The sequence below is a fragment of the Lissotriton vulgaris genome, chromosome 10, assembly GCF_964263255.1.
Source record: "Lissotriton vulgaris chromosome 10, aLisVul1.2, whole genome shotgun sequence".
NCBI classification, from domain to species: Eukaryota; Metazoa; Chordata; class Amphibia; order Caudata; family Salamandridae; genus Lissotriton; species Lissotriton vulgaris.
This window is the reverse complement of record NC_141698.1, coordinates 316,334,488-316,355,816: the sequence shown is the minus strand read 5'-3', so window position 1 is coordinate 316,355,816 and position 21,329 is coordinate 316,334,488. Positions and strand designations below refer to the sequence as shown.

The window sequence follows — 21,329 nt, the reverse complement described above, 5'->3', positions numbered from 1 at the left end:
ATTTCCCACTTGTGCTAACGAAAATCTGAGGAGAACTGGCTGCGCAGAGAGGATTCTAGAGGGTGCTGGTAGCTGATTGGTTGTACCAAAAGTTTGGTTCTTTTAGCATAATGATGTAGATAGGCTACTAAGATTTAGGCATCAGGCCTTTTTTCCTTAGGGCCTACTACTGTTATTTACCTTTGGCACTGCTATTTTATTTACCGTGGGACTCCGGCCTCGGCGACGGGGAATGATTCAAGCATGTGAATCTATGAAAGATACCCATACTGGATAACTGTAGTTACAGGTAAGTAACTTGTTTTCTTATCATTGGTGGGGAGGGCTAATGTGCTTAAAATGAATATGTTGACGAAAGTATTATAGTTTTTTAGATCAGTACCTTTGGAACTTTCCCACTCGTAACTACAACAACTCCAATCTCTTTGCTATAGATTCTTGTAGGCCCCAGGGAAACCACAGAGAGCAGCACGATTTATGACGCCACCCCAAGATAGAGGGGGGTGGTCTGTTCCTGATTTCACGTTCTATTACTATGCCTGTATTTTAGCCAATATTTGACTTTTGTTAACGGGGGAGGTAGTGGATAGTCCTTCTGAAACTCCATCAATTTACCAGATGGTGCTGGGGTCTCAGGCAAAAAACTGTCTCTTTTTAAGAATTGATGGTAGCTACTACAAGAGAACTCATTTTAAGATTGTGGGGGCTGTGTATAAAGTTTGGAAAATAGTCCCAAAAAATCTGCAGATTAACAGACTTTCATCTTATACCCCCCTCTTTGCTTCAGGGATTTGCTCATCAATATTTCAAGATAGCGTGGCAGGGAAATTAAGACTTTCTAGAATCACACAACTGGGACAATTTATGGATGCAGGAGGGCAGCTTATGTCGTTCTCTGACCTATCGCTTAAATATAAGCTCTCTAAATGTCATTGTTTTAAATACCTTCAGATACGTGATTTTCTAAACAAACATGTCACTATTTTAAAACCATATAAAATGGTTGAAGCTATTAGAACACAGGGACGCATTGGGTTTCTTAATAATGTACTACAAGTAGCCATAACAGATGATCTGGAGAAACATAATCTTCTTAAATGGCGGAGGATCCTTGGGTTACAAGACGTTTTTTTAGAGGATTCAATTGATTTAGCAGGTAACATCTTTATAGCGGCGAACCTAAAAACACAGCATCATTAAACAACATTTAATCTACATTATACCCTTCAAAGATGAAGAAATGGGGGAGCCACTACGATGGGAAATGCTTTTGTTGTGGAGTCGACGATGCTGATATCTTGCATGTTTTTTATTCTTGCGCTAAACTATCTATCTATCTATCTATCTATCTATCTATCTATCTATCTATCTATCTATCTATCTATCTATCTATCTATCTATCTATCTATCTATCTATCTATCTATCTATCTATCTATATATACACATATATATATGTATATATATATATATATATACACATATTGAGAGGTTTCTGTCACAGGTTACGGATGTGGCTATAAATATTTCTGCTTCGATCATGCTATTAGGTACTGGGGAGGATCTGCGTCAAGGGACATTAATGTTAAAATATAGGTATCTTATCTTTGTAGCTATGGGAGTAGCAGGGTTATGTATAACATCTACATGGCTTCACCCAGAGGCACCTTCTTTTGAAATGTGGCGCACTAGGTTGGTTATATAACATCTTTAACTTAAAATTGAGTTTGTACTCGCTTAAAGGTTCACGGAAGCGGGCACTGGGTATGCAAATATGGGGTCCTATGCGTGATCATCTGACTGTCTGGTGTGATGTGTATGGTATGGAATAAACTTATATGCATGTATTAATTATTGGCTTTGGAATTATGATTTATTGATTATGTATATAATGTTTTGATACTGTGGATTTTCAATAAAAAAAATAGGCCCACTAGGAGGAGCCTGCTGTAAAGGTAAGCAAAATGTTTTGAGAATTCCATGGATTTTCTCAGTTACATCGCTAAATCAAGTGGGAAAGCCTACCTGCTCATTCAGTCACCTGTCTCAGCTTAGCTTAGCCCAGCCAACAGGAAAAATATTATATCTTTTCAGGACACAGAATTTCTAGCAGGAGCAAGAGGACAACTTTTTCTCCCACGCTTACCTATTTTATTTACCATTTCTCACCTCCTCCCCATTTGTTCCTTTACAGGAAACATTTTCCAGGTTTATTAGTAATTACAATGACTGTTTTGTACAAAATTACTTTTTGCCCCAATTAAATCCAACATTTTAAATTCCAGAGGCTTAACCCCGAAATTATATAGTTTTAATTTTTAAATATTGATTTCCAATTTTTACCTGACTTATTTTCCCAATTCTTATACTTAAAACCTTCATACATCATCTCAGAAGAGCTGCAGTTATAACACACAGATGTTTTAAATATTATCTCCCTTCAATTTCATTAGAAATCCAAAATATGTTATTCAGCTTTTTTTCTCTACTCATCCTCGGCTCTAAGAAATATGTAGCAGTGGATTAGATTAGAAGATAGGAAAAACATTAATTTAGATGTTGAACATCCTTTGAAGGAAATTATTAGTTTTTCTCAGTTTTAAAAGCCTGATGAAGGAATCCACCCATCTGAGGTCCTGCTGCACCATAATAAGAGGCAATGTCTTGGAGGTTGTCAAATATAAAATATTTGTGAAATATTGTTGGTTGCCATACTTTTATTTGCAGTTTAGCAACTGTACTTTCTTGTAAATACTGAATCTTGAAATTGTTTTCTGAATATTAAGTAGGCAGGCTCATTACACTGAATAAAAACAAGCAGAGCCACAACATAAACTTTTAAAACCTGGAAGGTGTGACCCAGCAAAGATATACTAGAAAGTAGACTGCAGTTTGACTGCCGAGTATAAGAGTGAGTGACATTCCATGTGTGGCACTACTTCATGCAGAATGTAAGTAATTGGGGTATGAGTTGGGGGTTGGTTACCCACCTCAGGTAATAACCACAAATGTTGTTATCGTGAAAGACAAAACTCACTAATTTAACTTGAGATCAACACCCTTGCAGCTATGGCACAGAGCAGGGAGGCTCAACTGAGAACCAATTTGTAAAGTATTTATGCAGTACTAAAACAGTAATAAAGTCGAAATACCAAAAAAATAATCCCAAAATAAATTAGAATAATAGAATAAAATCTTAATTTTTTTATTTTTAAATCTCTTTATTAAGCAGCTTGCAAACATATAGCATACACCGCCCCAACAGTAGGGGTAAGCAAGTCAACTGAGTACAATATATTAATACAAGGCTATTTTTTCTTGTTGTTTCATGTCAAAGTAAATACAGGACCCCATCAAACAGATTCACCACCCACACCCCCACCCCCCACCTGATGGCAGTACACTGTTACATATGACACTTCTCCCTATTTAATCCAGCATTCCCATCACACAGAGACAGCTCATAATTTACAATAAATCACTGCAAGTCTGGATTCCCAAGGAGGTACCCCGTCAGGGGGGCCCAGAAGTCCTTATGGCGTGAGGCCTCAGGCAGCTCCTCTGCGTATATACCTAACTGATCCCTGCAGTACAGCAAGTCGTGGATCAGCCTCTGAACGGCCGGAACAGTTTTTGCTCCCCAACACTGTGCTACGGCCCACTTGGCGAACAGAGTCGAAATGGCCACCAGCCGTCTATTGCAGGGTTTGAACTTCTGCACCCAGCCCAACAAGCATACAACCGGCACACACTCAACAGTTTCCAGGACAACAGCCCTAAGTATGCGTGTGACCTTCAACCAGAAATAATATACCAGTGCAAGATACATGAAATCTGCATCTGCCTGGCCACAGCACACACAACATGCATTTTCCCTCGAACCAAACCTTCGCAGCTACAGTGATGTATAATGAAGCTGTTGTATGTATTTAAAATGAATCATGCAAAGGTTGCAGTTCGCCGTCAAGTGCCCAGTCAATGTACAGCAAAACTTCCAGGCATCCAACGATAGCGTGTTGCTCAGGGCTGCATACCACTTGTTGTAGGAGGGGGAGTCGCCAAGATCGATCTCCCTGAGATGCATTATACAATTTGGTGATCAGACCCCCGAGTTCCTCACCCGCCAGCACCGCCCGCAGTGCCAGCAATGTGCGCAGCTCGGCCGGATATGCCGGGTAAACATCACGGATTGCCTGTCGCACCTGCACATACATGAAACTCAGCATCAGTCCGGCGTTGCGCCCACCCTGTAGATCTGACAGTGAGCAGAAACAACTCTGATTACACAAGTCTCCCAGATGCTTAATCCCCACGTCTCTCCGTGCCTTCAGGGCCGCCGGTTCTCGTGCTGCCGAGATGCCAGGATGTGCAGCGAGGGGCAGTGTTGGAGCATATAAATACTCCAATAGAGTAAAATCCAATGTCCAAAATGTCGCCACAATAACAAATGTCCAATAAGGGTAACAGTAGATATGATTTTTTTTTGAAGTATAAATAGCATCAAGAAGCACAAAGTGCCAATGATAGTAAGTGGTAGTGATAGAATAGGCGCAATTTGACGCTAGCCGCAATGGAGCTACAATATTACGCCTGGAGGCAGGATTGCTGGGTCATTGCCGTGGGTGGCACAATGAATGCTGCAGACCACCAGTGACATTTAACCTACAGGCCCTGGGTACACATAGTACCTTATACTAGGGACTTATAAGTAAGTTAAATATGCCAATCAGGTGTGTATCAATTTCAGCCTGTTAAAAGGGGTAGCACAAGCACATTAATACTGGTTAGCAAAAGTAAACTATACAGAGTTCTAAGACCAACAAAAATAGGATTCAGCAAAAAGGTTAAAAAAATATAGGGTTAAATCTATTGAAAATTTCCAATGGAGGTTGTACATAAAGCCATCTGTCTAAGCATGACCAAATTCAATTGAAGGCAAATGTAGCTTATGCCCCTTTATTTATTTTTTTAAATAAAATGCAAGTATAGCATATAATTGTATTAATACAATTAATTGTAGTTGGTAAGAGAAGTGAAGCACTGTTTACAAACTAACCTTTAATGAATAATTTAAAATAATGTTAAACTTTTTCCAATTCATTTATTGTTTTTCAGGGTAACAAATGCATATTTCCAAATGACTTTGCATAGAAATTGGTCAGTGTGTTCATAAACAATATTTTTATTCTGCAGAGCCGGAAGCTATCTTCTCAAACCTGGATAAAGTGCAGAAAGAGGTGAAGGCCATCCTTAGTGAGAGTGCCACCATGAGCTGTGAGCTGTCTCAAGCCAAGACTGAGGTTAAATGGTACAAGGACGGGAAACTCATCACTGCCAGCAAGAGAGTGAAGGTGGAGTCTGAAGGAAAATCCCGAAGGCTGGTGATGGAACAGGTGGAGAAGACAGATGCTGGGGAATACACCTGTGAAGCTGATGGACAGAAACTCACATTCAAGATACAAGTTGCTGGTATGTCAAACAGCCTTTTGAGATGTTTCAAAATGTGATAATTTCTGTTGCAGTGTGATGCCTTTGGAGCAGAGTTCTTTCAATAAATACAAAATACTTTAGAAGTATCTCCCCTGCGCATATTGGTTCCAGGAGTTCACTTTAGTCTAGCAATTGTTCCAACTAAAGTTAGTTATGTTGTGCATTGTTTTGACAGCCAGCTTCTACACTAGGTTGACAACAGGGTGGGAAATAAAACCCCATAGGAAAAATCATTAAATAGGAATACAGTTTAGTGAGAAGGGTTAAACTTAATCATTAAAACTCAGTTAAGGGGAAGAGAAGTTATGAAATTTTTTAGATGTAAGGCAAAAATCTCCCATAGAAAACAATGACAGTCATAAAACTCAATGTCAGTATAAGGTGTGTGAGTGATCGGGTCCAATGTGACTTTTCAGGCAGACCACAGTGGAGCAATAGCAGGAAAATGCTAGTGGTTCATCACAGGCATCAGTTTTACCTTCAGACTTGGGGACCAATTTAGAATTGTGTAAGTGAGCCACCGCCCGTTATATTTAGAGATTTCTGCCAACCTGGTAGAGATCTCTGTGCCTTTGTAGAGACCCACAGCACTGCGCCTCCTCTGAAGGCATTAAAGGTTTGTTGACCGGCCGCAATGTTTCATGCAGCTACTCAGCAATTTGTTTTGTGTTACCAAAACAAACCCCTAGAGCAGACGTTCGTTTTTGTAATACAAAATAATATTGACCTTGAGATTCTTGAAGTTTTCTCCCATGGAGGGTGGTTATTTTTTGTTTTTCTGTTAGGGACCCCCAGACTTTCCCTAGCTGCCCTGAACAGAGAAATGGACATCAAACCTTCTGCTATAAATAGGGCGGATAGTCTGATGTACTGACATGGAAGACCGCAATTTTGTCTGGCCATCGGTGTAGATTTTCCATTGGGATCTCTGGTGGAAACATGACATCAACCCCAGTTTAAATGGAGTGGGTGAACTGTCAGTTTGGCGGACAGGGTACTTTGCCACATTTGTAATGCAGTACTCTGCCTGTCTGCCGACCTGTCTGCCAAGCTTTTGAAATGGACATCAAAATTCTCCAGAGGGGAAAAGAAAGATGCTATGGCTGAGATGGCCTCCACAAGACGAGTTAAATCAAATGTGTGGTCCCTCTGGAGACTTGAGTTTTGGTGTCAAACACTCCAGGTGGAACAAACTTGAAATTTCTGTCTGTCAAAGTCGATTTAACTTTGGAATCACTTTACTGCATGTCTCTGCTCTTATACTATACATTTGGACGGAGTCACTTTGCAAGGTTGGATAGCTGGATTTCACTGCAATTAGCTCAGTGTGGAACAAGCCAGGAAAGCTTTCTCACCAAGGTATGTCTTTGTCAGGTAGCATTCATAATTTGTCCTGATTTTCTTCATATGAAGATAGTCCTAAATTTGGAGAAATCATAACATCTTACCTCATGAGCACTCCCAATGGTCCCTAATGTCCAGGGACGGCGCCTCGGACCAAACTCTAGTCACAACAGCCTGCTGGTTTGCCTTTCAGGAGATCCTATTGTCCTTTATGGCCGAGTGGATTTTAGGAGGCCCAGCTTCCTGGGCACTTTGAAAACTTCAGTTGAAATCAAATCTGGATACAATATTTGGAGCTTCTACAGTTGGGCAGGATTACTCCATAGGCGGTCTTCTTGTCTTTTCTAAAATGCAACTGTTTTCTGATTTCCAAGTGGTGGGAGCCTCAAGTTATAGAAGTAAAAACAGTAGTTCGTGGATGTTTCCGGACCTATATTTATAAAAAATAGATTCCCACACTGCGCCATCCCTACTATTTTGATACGTCTCTGTGGTCAAAACTATGCTAAAAGGCACTAAATGTAGTTCTTTTCAAGACAGTTGATTGCTGTCCCAGGAGTCTGAGATTCTGCCCTTCAGTTTGCCTAGTAAAATGAGGAATCACTGTCTGTCACTCACTAGAAATCCTTTTGAAACTATCCCAGGGCCAAATGAAGCCCCCTGATTGAGAGGTATCACTGGGTATATTGCAATTTGTACTTCAAAGGCTTTTTCACAAAGCGTCTTTTCTTTGACTTGTGGGCGAAAATTCCAGAAGTCACTAATTGTCTTTGTCATGGCCATTTGTCTTACCTTTCTTCCTTGTTTTCTCAAACCTGGTAAGAGCAAGGTTTGCTTTCTGGCAATGTTATCCTGTTTAATTACAATTTCTTGCCCTGCTAATTGAGAGCTCTTACTAGAGTCACTGTACAGAAAGGCCATGGTACTCCAGACTGGTGTCTGGCTGAACCGAAACAGGGCTAATAGTGCTGGGCAGAAGCTAGTACCCACAGAAATCATTTTTGGTCAGTTTTTTACTGAACGTATATGTTCACCTGACAATATGATTGTCTCTATTAAGCAGCATTAAGTGAAGATGTATTTTAAAGCTTGTCCTACACAAACAATTGTGTTTTTAAGTAAAATAAAGCACGCTTTGTCAATGGCAAATTTTACGTTGGCATATGCAGCAAATGACACTTGTGAATTCTGCTACTGCAGAAACATGCAAATCAATTTCCTTTGTATGTTTAACTTCTAAACATTATGGGCCCAGTACGCAAACTGAATGTTGTAGTAGGTAAATTATTACTACAGTATTACTACTCACATACTACAAAAAGCAATTCACATACCTACAACCAGAGACCTCTGTCTCCACATCTCCTACATTTCAGAGCTGGTCTGGGAATATATTTTGCACTTAGGGAAGTAACTGTAACTGCAACAACAACAGTTGGGTGGATGGATGGAGTGCCACTGGCATTCGCTGGGGCCGCAGGCCAATCCATTGTTTTTCACCCACCATGCCATCCCACTATGCCACTGGAACCAAGCTATTCTTGACTGAAGAACCTTAAGAACCCTTGTGAGGTCCAAACCAGTTTTGAGTTGCTTATGGTCTGGTTCAGGGAGGACCTGACCTGCCAGTTTGGGCTGGACTGTTCCTATTGCAGCAGGGTCAAGACTGATTTGCATATGACAAGATCCAAACTGAGGAGGCGTGCAAAGTTAAATTGGAGTGGGATGCATTCCCTAGTAATTACCAGTGGCTGAGATTGTCAAGCATTTCATCCATCATTTTTGAAAGCTGCACACGGCATAGGTTTCTAGCCATACTCCTGGGAATGTAATGTGACATATTTCTTTGGTTCCAGTTACCCCAATAAGTGTTGTACATAGTGTACAATTACTTACTGGGAAATGCAGGTGGATTTGCAATTGCAAACTGAGTTTCTTTTTTGACTGTCAGAATTATTTTTTGCCCTAGGCGAACCTCCTCTCCCTTGGCACCTTCTAAGATTAGAAGTAGGCGATTCACTCTCCTTCTCACCCAGGAAGGAGAGTTACTCTAACCATTTGCTGGAGTAAAACCTCGGCCATCTCCAGGATTGTAAAGTGTCAGAACAAGCTCAGGAGTGAGAGTTCAAAAATTTTGAAGACAAACCACACTTTAATTCACTCATTTACACTTCTTATAAATCCTGATATCAATTCCTGAGTGGGGTAGATGGTGCATTTCATTCTGTAAATATATGTTTATGGCTGAAAATGGTTTGTGAATCAAACCCAACGTATTAATTTGTGTGGTTCGTAAAGTGTTGTTTTTTTACTTGAATCATAAGAAAATAAATATTTTATTCACCAGGATCCTTAGTTTGCCAAGTAATGTAATAAGCTCTGAATTGCTTAAGGGGATCCACTGGGACCTATAAAAATGCTTGTTGAATTCATAAATGAGTCAGTGGTGCAAGTGTTTGGATATATAGCTTTGATACACCAGTTTAGGCGGGACGAAAGAACAGAGTCCTTTATCCATTAACATGTGACATATTTAACCCAGTCTAATTTTGAATGAATACCTTTCCCTGCGCATCCTTGAAATATGTGTGTACTAGTTGCAATTTGAAATCCTGAATGCACCCTTATGCCAAGGTGTTCTTGCAGTAAACGTGTGTGTATGTGTTCAAGTGAAGAAGTGGAAAAGCATCGAAAGGCATGCGAATAACTGCTAAGTTATAGCTCTCTGCGTTTGCTCTATCTTCACAATGTCCCTTATGCTATGTACTTCAGAAAATGTGCTCTGCAGTGGATTTTCTATAATACCTTCCTGGCTGGGGGCATAAATGATCTTGGATTTGTTGTTATACAGTTCCTGTGACTTAAGCAGGACTGTTTATCTGGACAACATAAACTTTAGAATATAGGAACTCAGTTCACACATACCATCTGAAAATGTTGGCCTCCTTACTAGCCAGCTGACAGTGCTCCATCTGAATCCCTAACCTTACCAGGGTACCATATGGTATTCAGCAATCTCAAACATGGCGACTTTGTATTCCTCCAAGGAAATTGTGGAAACTGCTCTACCCTTTTGTTGTTTTACTTTTGTACGCCCAAGGTAAACACAGGCAAGCTACGAATTGGCTTTTCAAACATTTATTGAAACAATTGTATTCTTTTATAGAAAGAGTAGGCTACAATTTTTAGACAGAAGAAACAAAGCAATGTAACCAACATTGTGAAAAGATAAACAGTTCAACCATTATAACATTGCTAGGTGGTTATACTCCTACCTATACTATCGAGAGCATAGTGGGAGTACCCTCTGCCACTGGGATAGCCTATACCCTCATACCTTGGTATGATGTATCAAGAAGCCAGCCTGTGTAGAACAGGCTATTGACATTTGCAGGATAGAGGTCAGAGTCAGCAGGACTGCATCTCAGTCACAGTCTGTCACGTTCCAGGACAATCCCAGCAAGTGGCTACGAATAACATGATGATAATGCTTGCTAAGAAATGAACTACATGTACAATAATTTCTCAGTACATTATCTTGTAAGCGCATAGCATGTAAAAAGTCACCATTAGAAACCAATGTCAAGCTAAAACGTGAAACGAAAATGGAATCTGAGCACAGGATCTGTTGTTCCTTACAGCATTGTGAAGCAGGATCTGTGATCGATGACAACATATTTCTCATTTTGAAGGCCAAGATTGAGCTTAAGTCCATAAATAAAATTGTAAAATGAACCCCCTGTCCTTAAAATATTTGCCTCTCCATTTTAAGCAACACTGCATTCCTGTTTTGTTATGCTTTTTCTACACAGAGCCAGAAGGCCAATTTGCAAAGAAATCTGCCAAAAAGGAGACGGTCATTGTGCAGGAGCAGGATGAGATCCTGCTGTCGACTACAGTCACACTGGAAAAGGCAAAAGTTCAGTGGTTTAAGGAAGGCGTTGAAGTGACAGGAGGGAAGAAGTATGAGCTCAGGAGTGAAGGGGGCTCCAGGACCCTTGTGGTGAAAGAAGCCGACTGCAAAGACACTGCTTTGTACTCTTGCAAGATAGGAGGTGAAGTGCAAGAATTTCAAGTGCAAGTTAAAGGTAAGGAAGAGCCCACTGATACCACTGATACCTTACACAGTAGCTGCTCACCTGGACACACATGAACAGTGGGGTCAGTTTGGATTCCATGGGGCACATCACAATCAAGAGCTCCGTGCCCTGACCGTCCTACGTACAGTGGTGAAAGTTAAAATGCAGAGAAAATGCAGTATTTGAAGCAATCGTTGCCAAAGCACGTGGTTTTGTTATTGAAGACCTTCCTATGTTGAGCACAAATACGTGTTTTCCATTCTACGTCTTTAAAAATGTGATTATATAAGGCACTTACGTAACAAGAACAGTCATTTTTTGAGACGCTGCGTGGTACACTGAAATGATAAGAACAGGTTTATAAAATACATTTTAACTTGTAATAATAATCGTGGTTACTCTTATGTCATAGCTCTTTGCCATTTGAAACTGTGTAAGTTACCTGGCACCTAATAGCTGGAATGAAACTGCGCTAGGAGTTGCTAATTCACAGCGTTGCGAGGCGAGTTTAATGTAGTGGAGAATTTGGCCAGTTGCCAAGGAATTTTGGGTGCACACTTCGAGGCTCTTGGTGGGGAGGCCTCTTCCATTTTTGCTATCTGCAACTCACAGTCAATACTATATCTTCCTAGTACAGAAAATGGACCGATTGCAGAGGACGCCTCATCAGTTCCTTTGGGGAAAGGCAAATGTGTCCCACATTATAAACATGTTTGAGCTTAAGCAATCTATCTTGAAACGTGTCTTATTATTTGTAGTAAACTGGGTTACTGGTTGTGTGGGGTGAAAGCCTTCTCAAGAAACAACCACAATTCCTGTTAGGGTGAAGTCACCAGCAACCCCCAGTAGGTAGGAGTACGTAATGAATGCTAGGGTGATAGAGCGCGTAGGTCACCCAACTAGAATTTATACAGATACTCACCTGGGCCCATAATTCCAAAATCGTATGCCTTAACCTTTATTTAGGTAACTCACGCTCTACTACCAGTATATTATGATTTCTATTTCTAATTCCTATACCAGTATACTACTAATTATTGGCACTAAATACCTACACACAATGGATCAGGGAGTTGAGTTATGGGAAAGGCACTCAAAATATCATAACATTTGTAATTATATAATAACCACAGAGTCAGGGTAGATTCAAACTCTTTATCTAATCATCATCATCATCATATGTCATGAGCTATAGGTTAAATGCTATCAGACTATCAATAACTAAAACCAGAAACAGCGTATAGCTATGAATAAGATAGAGTATGCTAATCATTTAGAAACTTAAAGTAAAGGGAAGGTAAAACAAGGAACATGCTAATTTTAGAAAACAATCTTTTGCAACTTGATTAAAGGAGGGTAAAGAAAGGGAACATACTAAACCCAAAGACTTTCGCAATTCACTGGTAGTTTGAAATGGAGAAACACAATTTATGCAATTCGTTTATTCAGAATTTAGCTTAGTAACTATAGGGAAGGTAAGATTTGGAACATCCTATAGATTCAACTTATCTCCTTAAAGGGAGGGTGAGAAAAAGGAGCTTATACTATATAGAAACGTATAGCATTGACTAAAGGTGGGTTGAAAATTGGAACATGCTAATAGTCAGTAATACATGAATATCTCATTTACCAAGGGACGGGAAAGAAAAGGAACATATGCAATCAAGCTTTGCAAATTCAGGAAGGTGAGAAAAGGAATGCAAATTATTCTACAATCACCCACACAGACTTATATTTACCTAGGATAGAGTGAAGACCAACCCAGCCACGGGTCAGTTGGAAAAGACAGGAGGAACCCCAAAGACTTCAGTGCCAGTAGGCGAGCAGGTGCAGCTCATGGACAATCAGGACAGAATTTGGAACAGGACCGGTTCACACCCTTAGCTTCGGTTGCAACGCCTGCGCTACTCCCTCTCTGCAAGGAATCTGCCAAAACCCCGATTGGGTTATAATTTTTATCAGCAAAGTGCTTCGCCAGCACTTTCACATCCCAAAAACCCTGATTGGGTTCTCGAACCTCCCAACAGAGTGCTCCACAGCTCTCTGCTCTTAGTCACCTATAGAGTGCGTTGGGTCAGTGACAGGTCAGCTAATCAGACAAGTCGGACAATTTCTCCACCTAAACCTACGCTAATTATACTGTTTTTCAGGTCAATGTACCACCCCCCAATGTTGCAAGTGTAAGGATCCCCAATTTTGATTGGACAAAGGAGGAGGACAGGTCATCACACCACCTACATTTTAGACTTTCTGAGACTCCTTATTCAAATTCCATTTCCGCCCCTTAAATTCCATGTTCTCATGACATATGCCTTTTGGTTAACAATGGTGAATATAACATTGAATACAATTGTAACAATTTTCAGTACAGTTTAGCTTCTTCTAGCTGGGTCACAGTTCGGGTTCCCAGGCGCATCTTGGCTGTTGATGCCATCTGGCTGGGTTCCAATGCTGCAGAGTTCATTTTTCCTTCCCGGGGGTCATGTGCAGAAGGGACTTCCAAAATGGAGTAGTAAGCACCTCCGAGGCCCAAAGAGTACGATACATGAATAAAAAAAGGAAACAATTTAGAACACAGTAATAAATGATTACACTGTATACCGTGAATCTCTACACTATACCCATTACTTAAATATATACTATAGCATTAGGATTGAGCAAAACAAACAGCTTAGCGCAAGCAGGAATGCAACCTTCTCGCATGTGAGAACACAGAACAGCCATTTTAGCACTAGTGCTCAGATGCAAAAGGGTTCCCTCTAGAGCTGCGAGCACGTCACGTGGGCATGACAGACGCATGCGCAGAAGAAATTCCCGCGTAGCAGCAGCCATTTTATATGCAAGCTTATTAGGATTAGAAAACACATAAGCAAGCTTCACTCGGTTTCCCAATATAGATGAAGAAAGGGTAAATTAGTAAGACAAACATGTTGGTTATTTCGTTATATGTTATTCGAGGTTCATGAGTACGAGCAAGTCGCTTCATATGCGAATCCTTGCTCCATCAAGGGGTACAGGTTCCTATGGACTTCAAAAGGGAGTCACTCCATTTTTGTGTTTTGAGTGTATGTCAATTTCACGTTGATTAAAGGAGAAAGCACACACACTTTAGCACTGGTTAGTAGTGGTAAAGTGTGCAGAGTCCTAAGGCCAAAATAAACAAGATCAGAAAAAATGGAAGAGTAAGGCAAAATGTTTGGGGGAAGACTGAGTTAGGCGATAAGTAACACAGACTACACTGCATCCCGCTTTAATGTCAGAAAACAAGGCACCCCTTTTCCAATTCTGTGCCAGCTCAATAGAAACACGGTGAAAAACACATCTAGTAGTGTGAACAGGGTTTAGGTTTCTACGTACAGGAAGTTCGGAAAATATCATATCTGAGTGAGAATAATAATACTGTAAAGGTCCTTTCTTGTAAAATAAGCTAGCTAAGATACTACAGGAAATTCCATATGTTAGTGGCAAGTGATGGTATGTCACACCCTCAGCTACCGAAGTGGGCAGCTTCATGCAGACATAACAGTCTTCTATCTCCATTGCTTCTACATAGTGTACTAAAAGGTTTGCAAATACATTTAAATGAGTTCTGGTTTTGATTCTATTATAGTGCAGTCTTTCCTCATCTGGTGCCTCTAAGTCTATTTTAGTTTGTCTAAGGCTAAGTGCTTTCTCTTGTGTATATACTCTTTGTGGTGTATCTTTCGTTTGCAGCTCTTCTGTGTTCATTGTCACTGGCTTAGTAGGGTATAAATTAGTATCTTTACTCATCATGTAAGGAATAGTTATGGTTAGTCCTATCCAAAGTATAAGTACTAGTGCTACACTACATAAACATACTTTGCAGCATGTTCCTACACAATTTCTTTTCGGTCTTCCGTTAACAGTTGAATCTGCCATTTGGTCTAAAGGAGTGTAGGAAGGGGGAGTCTCTAGTTGGCGCAGTGCAACACTAGCGACAAGCAGGGACTCTCTCTTCCTCGTCAGGGCTGAGGGTTACCTTCCAGACAACCTCTGCTTACCCTCTAGGTAGTGTGGCTTAAGCAGTCTTAGGCTAATCTTTGGGGCACATAGGGTTAAACACTTGCAATATTACACCCTCACAACCAACCCACCACACAATGAGACCAAACTGTATTCTGTAAAAATATATATCTTTATATAAACTTCAAGCAGGCTGGTGAATACAGTTATCAAACTTTCAAATAGCGGTTCCAAGTTACTTAGTTCAAGTTGCCACAGTTCTTTCTGGCGATAAGCGTTCTTTAGGGCCTTGTGCCCAGTTCAACAAAGTTCTTATGGGGCGGGCGGCTTCCAGGGGAGCTGTCCCACGTCGCGTTGCCTTCCCGGGGTTGCTGTTCGTTGCGGCTCTCAGCCGAGCAGGTCACGGGTCATCCGGGGCAGCGGTGCTCTGTGGCGGCAGGGTCCTTTCCTCGTCCTCCGCTCCGACCCTGGAGGCGGCGGCTGTGCGGTGGCGGCAAGTGGCAGTACGGTCCTCAAGTGCAGGACGTACCCAGCCAAATGCCGGTTGCAGCTGTGCGCTCACAGCTGAGCTGTCGGGCAGGGTACCGACCAGAGGGGGGTTCTCACAGGGCGACTGTCCGTCTTTGCAGGTGGGCTGACGGCTCGAAGCACAGTCAACTCGGGAGCTTGGACCGGACGGGTCCTCCTTCGCTTTGCTCTCGGTTCCCGGTGCAGATGCGGTCACGGTGTTCAGGCCAGCGGCGGCTGGACCTCACTTTGCTCTCGCTGTTGCCTTGGGTCCCGGTCACGGTGTTCGGGAGGATATCAATACCTTGGATTACGGGGAGCGTGGCAGGCTTGCCCAGCGCTCCCAGACCCCTCTGTCAGTACTGCAGCGATAAGCAGCACACACAGTCGCTTTCTTCAGGGTGTAGCGCCCACTGGTCCTGGGGCGCTGGTCAGGGGGCAAGTTCAACAGCAAGCCCTTGGAGATCGTTTCAGCAGAGTTTGGCACAAAGTCTTGTCAAGCAAAAGTCTTCTCGCAGTCTTTCCTTTTTCCTCTCCTTCGGCAGCAAGGCACCAGACACAGGCAAGAGACAGCACTCTTCCTTGTCCTTCACGGTCCTTCTCGTCGGGCAGAGTTCCTTCTGTAGCCCAAACAGGATCTAACTTTCAAGGAGCAGGGCTCCTTCTTTTATACGGTATTTCTTTTGTTCTCGCAGGCCAGGGGGGCCTTTGCATAGCCACTTTCAGTCCTTGAGTACCCTGGTGGGTGTACTCCGGCTTCTGCTTTCAGTGTGAGGGGCAGGCGCATCAGACGCCCCACAGGAGGTGGAGCCAGCATTGTGCGGACAGGGGCAGCCAGAGTACCTTGTTGATGGGGCTTCGCCCTTCCTAGGCCAGGTGTCGGCTGAGTCATCAGTCGCTCCCCAGGAGGGTGGAGCCAGCATTGTGGTGGCAGAGCACAGCAAGATTCAGAGTCAAGAGCCACTCCTACCTCCCACTAAGGTGTAATCTGCGCATTCACCACCTGTCATCCCCCAGCCCTGTCACTCACACATCCCAGACAGTCAGATACACATACCAGCAGAGGCGGGCTGAAATGGTTAGGCAAGCAAATGCTAACTTTCTAAAAGTAGCTTTTGCAAACACAGGATACTAAAATAAACTTGACTACAAGAAATATTTTATCATCCTGAGTTCAGGCATACTAAACACGACTCGCTACCATGCTCCTTGAGCCTGCTGGGATTATAGGGTGTAATAATTCCAGCAGCTCAGTCTGGCCTAATGGAAGCAGGTAGCCTTCAATAGTGAAATACGATTTTGGTTGTAAGTCACTACTAGGACATGCCACACACATCAGGGCCTGTCCTACCTTACACCTACAACGCACCCGGCCCGCAGGCCTACCATAGGGGTGACTAATATGTAGTCAAGGGAAGGTTCAGGGGCTGGCAAGTGGGTGCACTTGCCCAGCTAGCATGACAGTACGAGACCGCACGCGGGTTCTGCGGTCGCAGTCCCCAGACACATCTTTACGGCTGCTTCGGTGGGTGGCGCAACCAGCGCTGCAGGCCCACCAGCAGTATTGGCATCTACAAGCCCCGGCACCCCTGGTGCACTTTACTAGGGACTAACAGTAAATCCAATGAACCAATCATGGATACCAATCGCATGTACAATTTACAGTAGGGAGCACTTGCACTGCGGCACGGGTCGGCCGTGGTGCAGTGCCCTGAGTATCGGAAAACCAGCAAAACATCGGAGGCACATCAGCAAAACGTGGAAGGGAAACTCACGCCAAGGTGCCAGGTCTAACATGTGTCCCCTCCAGCTGAAATGTGGGGGGAACTACCCTTCCCCAGGGAGTTCCACATCACTAAGGCGGAAAAATCTGGACAGACCGTCAGCGTTGGCGTGATCGGTGCCAGGGCGGTGTTCCACCGTAAAGTCCATGCTCTGTAGAGAAATGTACCACCTCAACAGTTTCGGGTTCTCACCCCTCATTTGCATCAACCATCTGAGGGGCCTGTGGTCCGTCTGAACTCGGAAGTGAGACCCAAACAAGTAGGGTCTTAGCTTCTTCAGCGCCCAGACCACAGCAAATGCTTCACGCTCTATTGCACTCCACCTACTTTCCCGTGGAAGTAACCTCCTACTTATGAAGGCTACGGGTTGGTCAAAGCCCTCCTCAGTCATCTGTGAAAGAACAGCCCCTACACCATGCTCTGAAGCGTCTGTTTGCACTATGAATTCCTTGGAGAAATCAGGAGCCACAAGCACGGGCGCCGTGCACATGGCAGTCTTCAGGGTGTCAAAAGCCTTCTGACAGGTGTCAGTCCAAATCACATTCCTGGGCTGCTTCTTCGAAGTCAGCTCTGTCAAGGGGGTCACAATCGTGCCATAGCCCTTGACAAACCTCCTGTAATACCCAGTGAGCCCCAGGAAGGCTCTCACTGCAGTCTGGGTCTTGGGGGGTTCCCAAGCCAGGATGGTCTCAATTTTGGGCTGCAAGGGTGCTACCTTGCCACTCCCCACTTGGTGTCCCAAGTACACCACTGAACCCCGCCCAATCTGGCACTTGCTTGCCTTGATTGTGAGGCCTGCTCTGCGCAGGGCCATCAACACTTCCCAGAGGTGTCGCAGGTGTTCTGGCCAGGTGCCACTGAACACCGCGATATCATCCAGGTAGGCGGCACTGAACTCGTCCAGCCCAGCCAACACCTGGTTGACCAATCTCTGAAAGGTGGCAGGGGCATTCTTCATTCCAAATGGCATAACCCGGAACTGGAAATGCCCATCTGGTGTAGAGAATGCCGACCTCTCCTTTGCCCCATCGGTCAAGGCGATCTGCCAGTACCCAGACGTTAAATCAAACGTACTGAGGAACCGGGCAGCCCCTAGCCGATCAATGAGCTCATCAGCTCTGGGGATGGGGTGCGCGTCAGTCTTCGTGACTGAATTGAGTCCTCTGTAGTCCACACAGAACCGTAGTTCGGGTGTGGCTCCCGGCGCAGCAGCCTTTGGGACCAAGACCACGGGGCTGGACCAAGGACTGCTGGACGACTCAACCACCCCAAGGGCAAGCATCTTGGAGACCTCCTCCTTGATGCAGGCCCGGACCCTGTCAGTCACTCTGTAAGCCTTATGCTTCACAGGTAAGCTGTCTCCAGTGTCCACATCATGGACGCACCAATCTGTGACACTCGGAACCAGGGAGAACAGGTCTGGAAACTGTCCCAGCAACTGGCGGCAGTCTTCCTGTTGTTCGGGGGTCAGGGTGGGTGAGAGGTTAACTCCATCCACTGACCCATCTTTCTCACAGGCCACTAAGAGGTCAGGGAGAGGCTCCGACTCCTCCTCCATTCCGTCATCAGTTGCCAACAACATGCCCACTTCGGACCTTCGCAAGTGGGGCTTGAGGCGGTTGACATGTAGGACCCTCAAAGGGTTCCTGGGCGTCTTCATGTCCACCAAGTATGTCACTGGGCTCTTGCACTCCACAACCTCAAATGGGCCTGTCCACTTATCCTGAAGGCACAGGGCTCCACTGGGGCCAGGACATACACCTCTTGTCCAGGCTGAAGCTCAACCAGAGTGGCATTCTGGTCGTACCACCGCTTCATCTCCTCCTGGCTCGCTTCCAGATTTGCCTCGGCAAGTTGTCTGAAGAGTCTGGTCTGGTTTCTGAAGGCCAGCATGTAGCTATATACATTCTGGGGAGGTTTCCTGGGAGATTGCTCCCAGCCTTCCTTTACCAAACTCAGTGGTCCTCTCACGGGGTGACCGTACAGCAGTTCAAAGGGGCTGAACCCTAGGGACTTCTGTGGCACCTCGCGATATGCAAAGAGCAGGCATGGTAAGAGGACGTCCCACTTACGCCTCATTGGACCTTCCAGGCCCATGATCATGCCTTTCAGGGTTCGGTTGAATCTCTCAACCAACCCGTTACCTTGGGGATGGTAAGGTGTGGTGAACTTGTACGTTACGCCACACTCTTGCCAAAGGGACTTCATATACTTGGATATGAAGTTGGTCCCCCTGTCGCTCACCACCTCTAGAGGGAATCCTACTCGTGAGAAAATTCCCATCAGTGCACGTCCCACCACGGGGGCCGTCACTGCCCTCAGAGGGATGGCTTCAGGGTACCGGGTGGCGTGATCCGCCAAGACCAGGATGAACCTGTTGCCCATGGCTATCTTGGGGTCCAGAGGCCCAACGATGTCAATACCCACTCGCTGGAATGGCGTACCAACCACAGGGAAGGGTTGGAGGGGAGCCTTGTTCTTCCCTCCGGTCTTCCCACTTGCCTGGCAAGTCGGACAGGTTCTACAATGAGCGTCTGAGCTCTTGTGCATTCGGGGCCAGTAAAAGTGGGTGACAAGCCTGTCATAGGTCTTGTCCATCCCCAAATGTCCTGCTAAAGGCACATCGTGAGCCAGACCCAGTAGGAAGGCTCTGAACTTCTGGGGTACCACCAGCACATGGGCTGACCCAGGTTCAGCAGCCTTAGGCTCTGAATACAGGAGGTCGTTCTCCCAGTACACATAATGTGTTTTGGCCTGAACATCATTGGCCTGGTCTGCAGCCTGCTGCCGCATACCCACGAGAGAAGGGCATTCTTTCTGCTCCTTGCAGAATTCCTCCCTGGAGGGTCCTCCTTCTTGCTGCCAATGGGTCAGCTCAGGCAGGTCCCCCAGTTCGGCGATCTGTTCCCCTGTAGGCTCCAGGGCATCCCCCTCAAGGTCTGCTTCCTCCTGGACCGTGGGAACTTCAGGGACCGGTTTCCCACGCCCCCTGCGCCTTCTCCCTAAGGCCGGTTCCTGGGCCTCTCCTTCAGGCCCCAGGACCTCTTGATCACCCCTACTGGCTGCCATTGACCGGGTGGTCACGCACGCCCAGTCAGGCAGACCCACCATCCGCAGGTGAGTCGTCTTCTCCACCTTTTCCCAAGGGGAGTGCTCCAAGTCATTCCCTAGCAAACAGTCAACAGGCATGGTTTTCCTTACACAGACCTGCAGAGTACCAGAGACCCCCCCCACTCGAAGGGAACTTGAGCCATCGGACACTGACTCTCTGAATTATCAGCGTTGATAACCCTACAGTAGGCATGGTGTACAACCTGCTCTTGAGACACCAGGTGCTGCCTCACTGCAGTCACACTGGCTCCTGTGTCTCGAAGAGCCTCAGCTTCCTTGCCATTGATGATCACCACCTGCCCATATATTTTATAGTGTTAGAGGGCAGGTAGTTCGTAGGGATCATCTCACTGTCTCCTAGCGAGACTAGGGTCATGTGAACGGGATCTCCACCCCCCGGGACCATCACTTCTTCAACTAAGTGAACACTAGTCACTTGACGGGGCGGAGCACCAGTGGGTGCGGGTTTTCCAAACAGGCGACACTTGGGGTCACTGGATATGTGCCCAGGCTTGCCACTTTGTAACAATTGAAGGGTCCCTTTGGAACAGGTTTACCTGTCGGGCCCCATTCTGCTTTGGGGGTGGGGGAGGCTGAGAACCTTGCTGCTGGTTCCCCTGGGAACTACTTTGGGGGCCTTTTTGGAACCCTTTCTGTTTTCCCCCCTTGTCCCCCCCACTCTTCTGCTGGGGACCCTGCCCACTCTTGGCGGAGTCTCCCACTGGACCCTTGTGGACCGTGGTGCTGAGCCAGCGGTCCGCCTCCTCAGCAAGCTTCCTCGGGTTGGACAGCTTGCTGTCGATCAGGTGTTGGCGTAACTCAGGAAAACAGTGATCAGACAAGTGCTCCCATGCAATTAAATCAAAGAGACCTTGAAAATCATTCACTTGGCTACCCTTCACCCAACCATCCAGTGCTCTGCAAAAATAAGTCACATACTCCACATATGTATTCCCAGGCCGCTTAGTACATCCCCTAAACTTCTGTCTATACATTTCAGGGGTAAGCCCGTACCTGTTCATTAAAGCTTCT

The 21,329-nt window shown here is 44.8% G+C and overlaps 1 protein-coding gene across 1 annotated transcript in view; it reads left to right on the top strand.

Annotated features, from left to right (window-relative positions):
* OBSCN (obscurin, cytoskeletal calmodulin and titin-interacting RhoGEF) overlaps window positions 1–21,329 on the top strand; it is a 1,012,031-nt gene that overhangs the window by 274,738 nt on the left and 715,964 nt on the right. Inside the window, exons 18-19 of the mRNA XM_086941076.1 lie at window positions 5,192–5,467; window positions 10,645–10,920. Coding sequence (XP_086797202.1) covers window positions 5,192–5,467; window positions 10,645–10,920 — 552 coding nt within the window. The remainder of the gene's footprint in view (window positions 1–5,191; window positions 5,468–10,644; window positions 10,921–21,329) is intronic.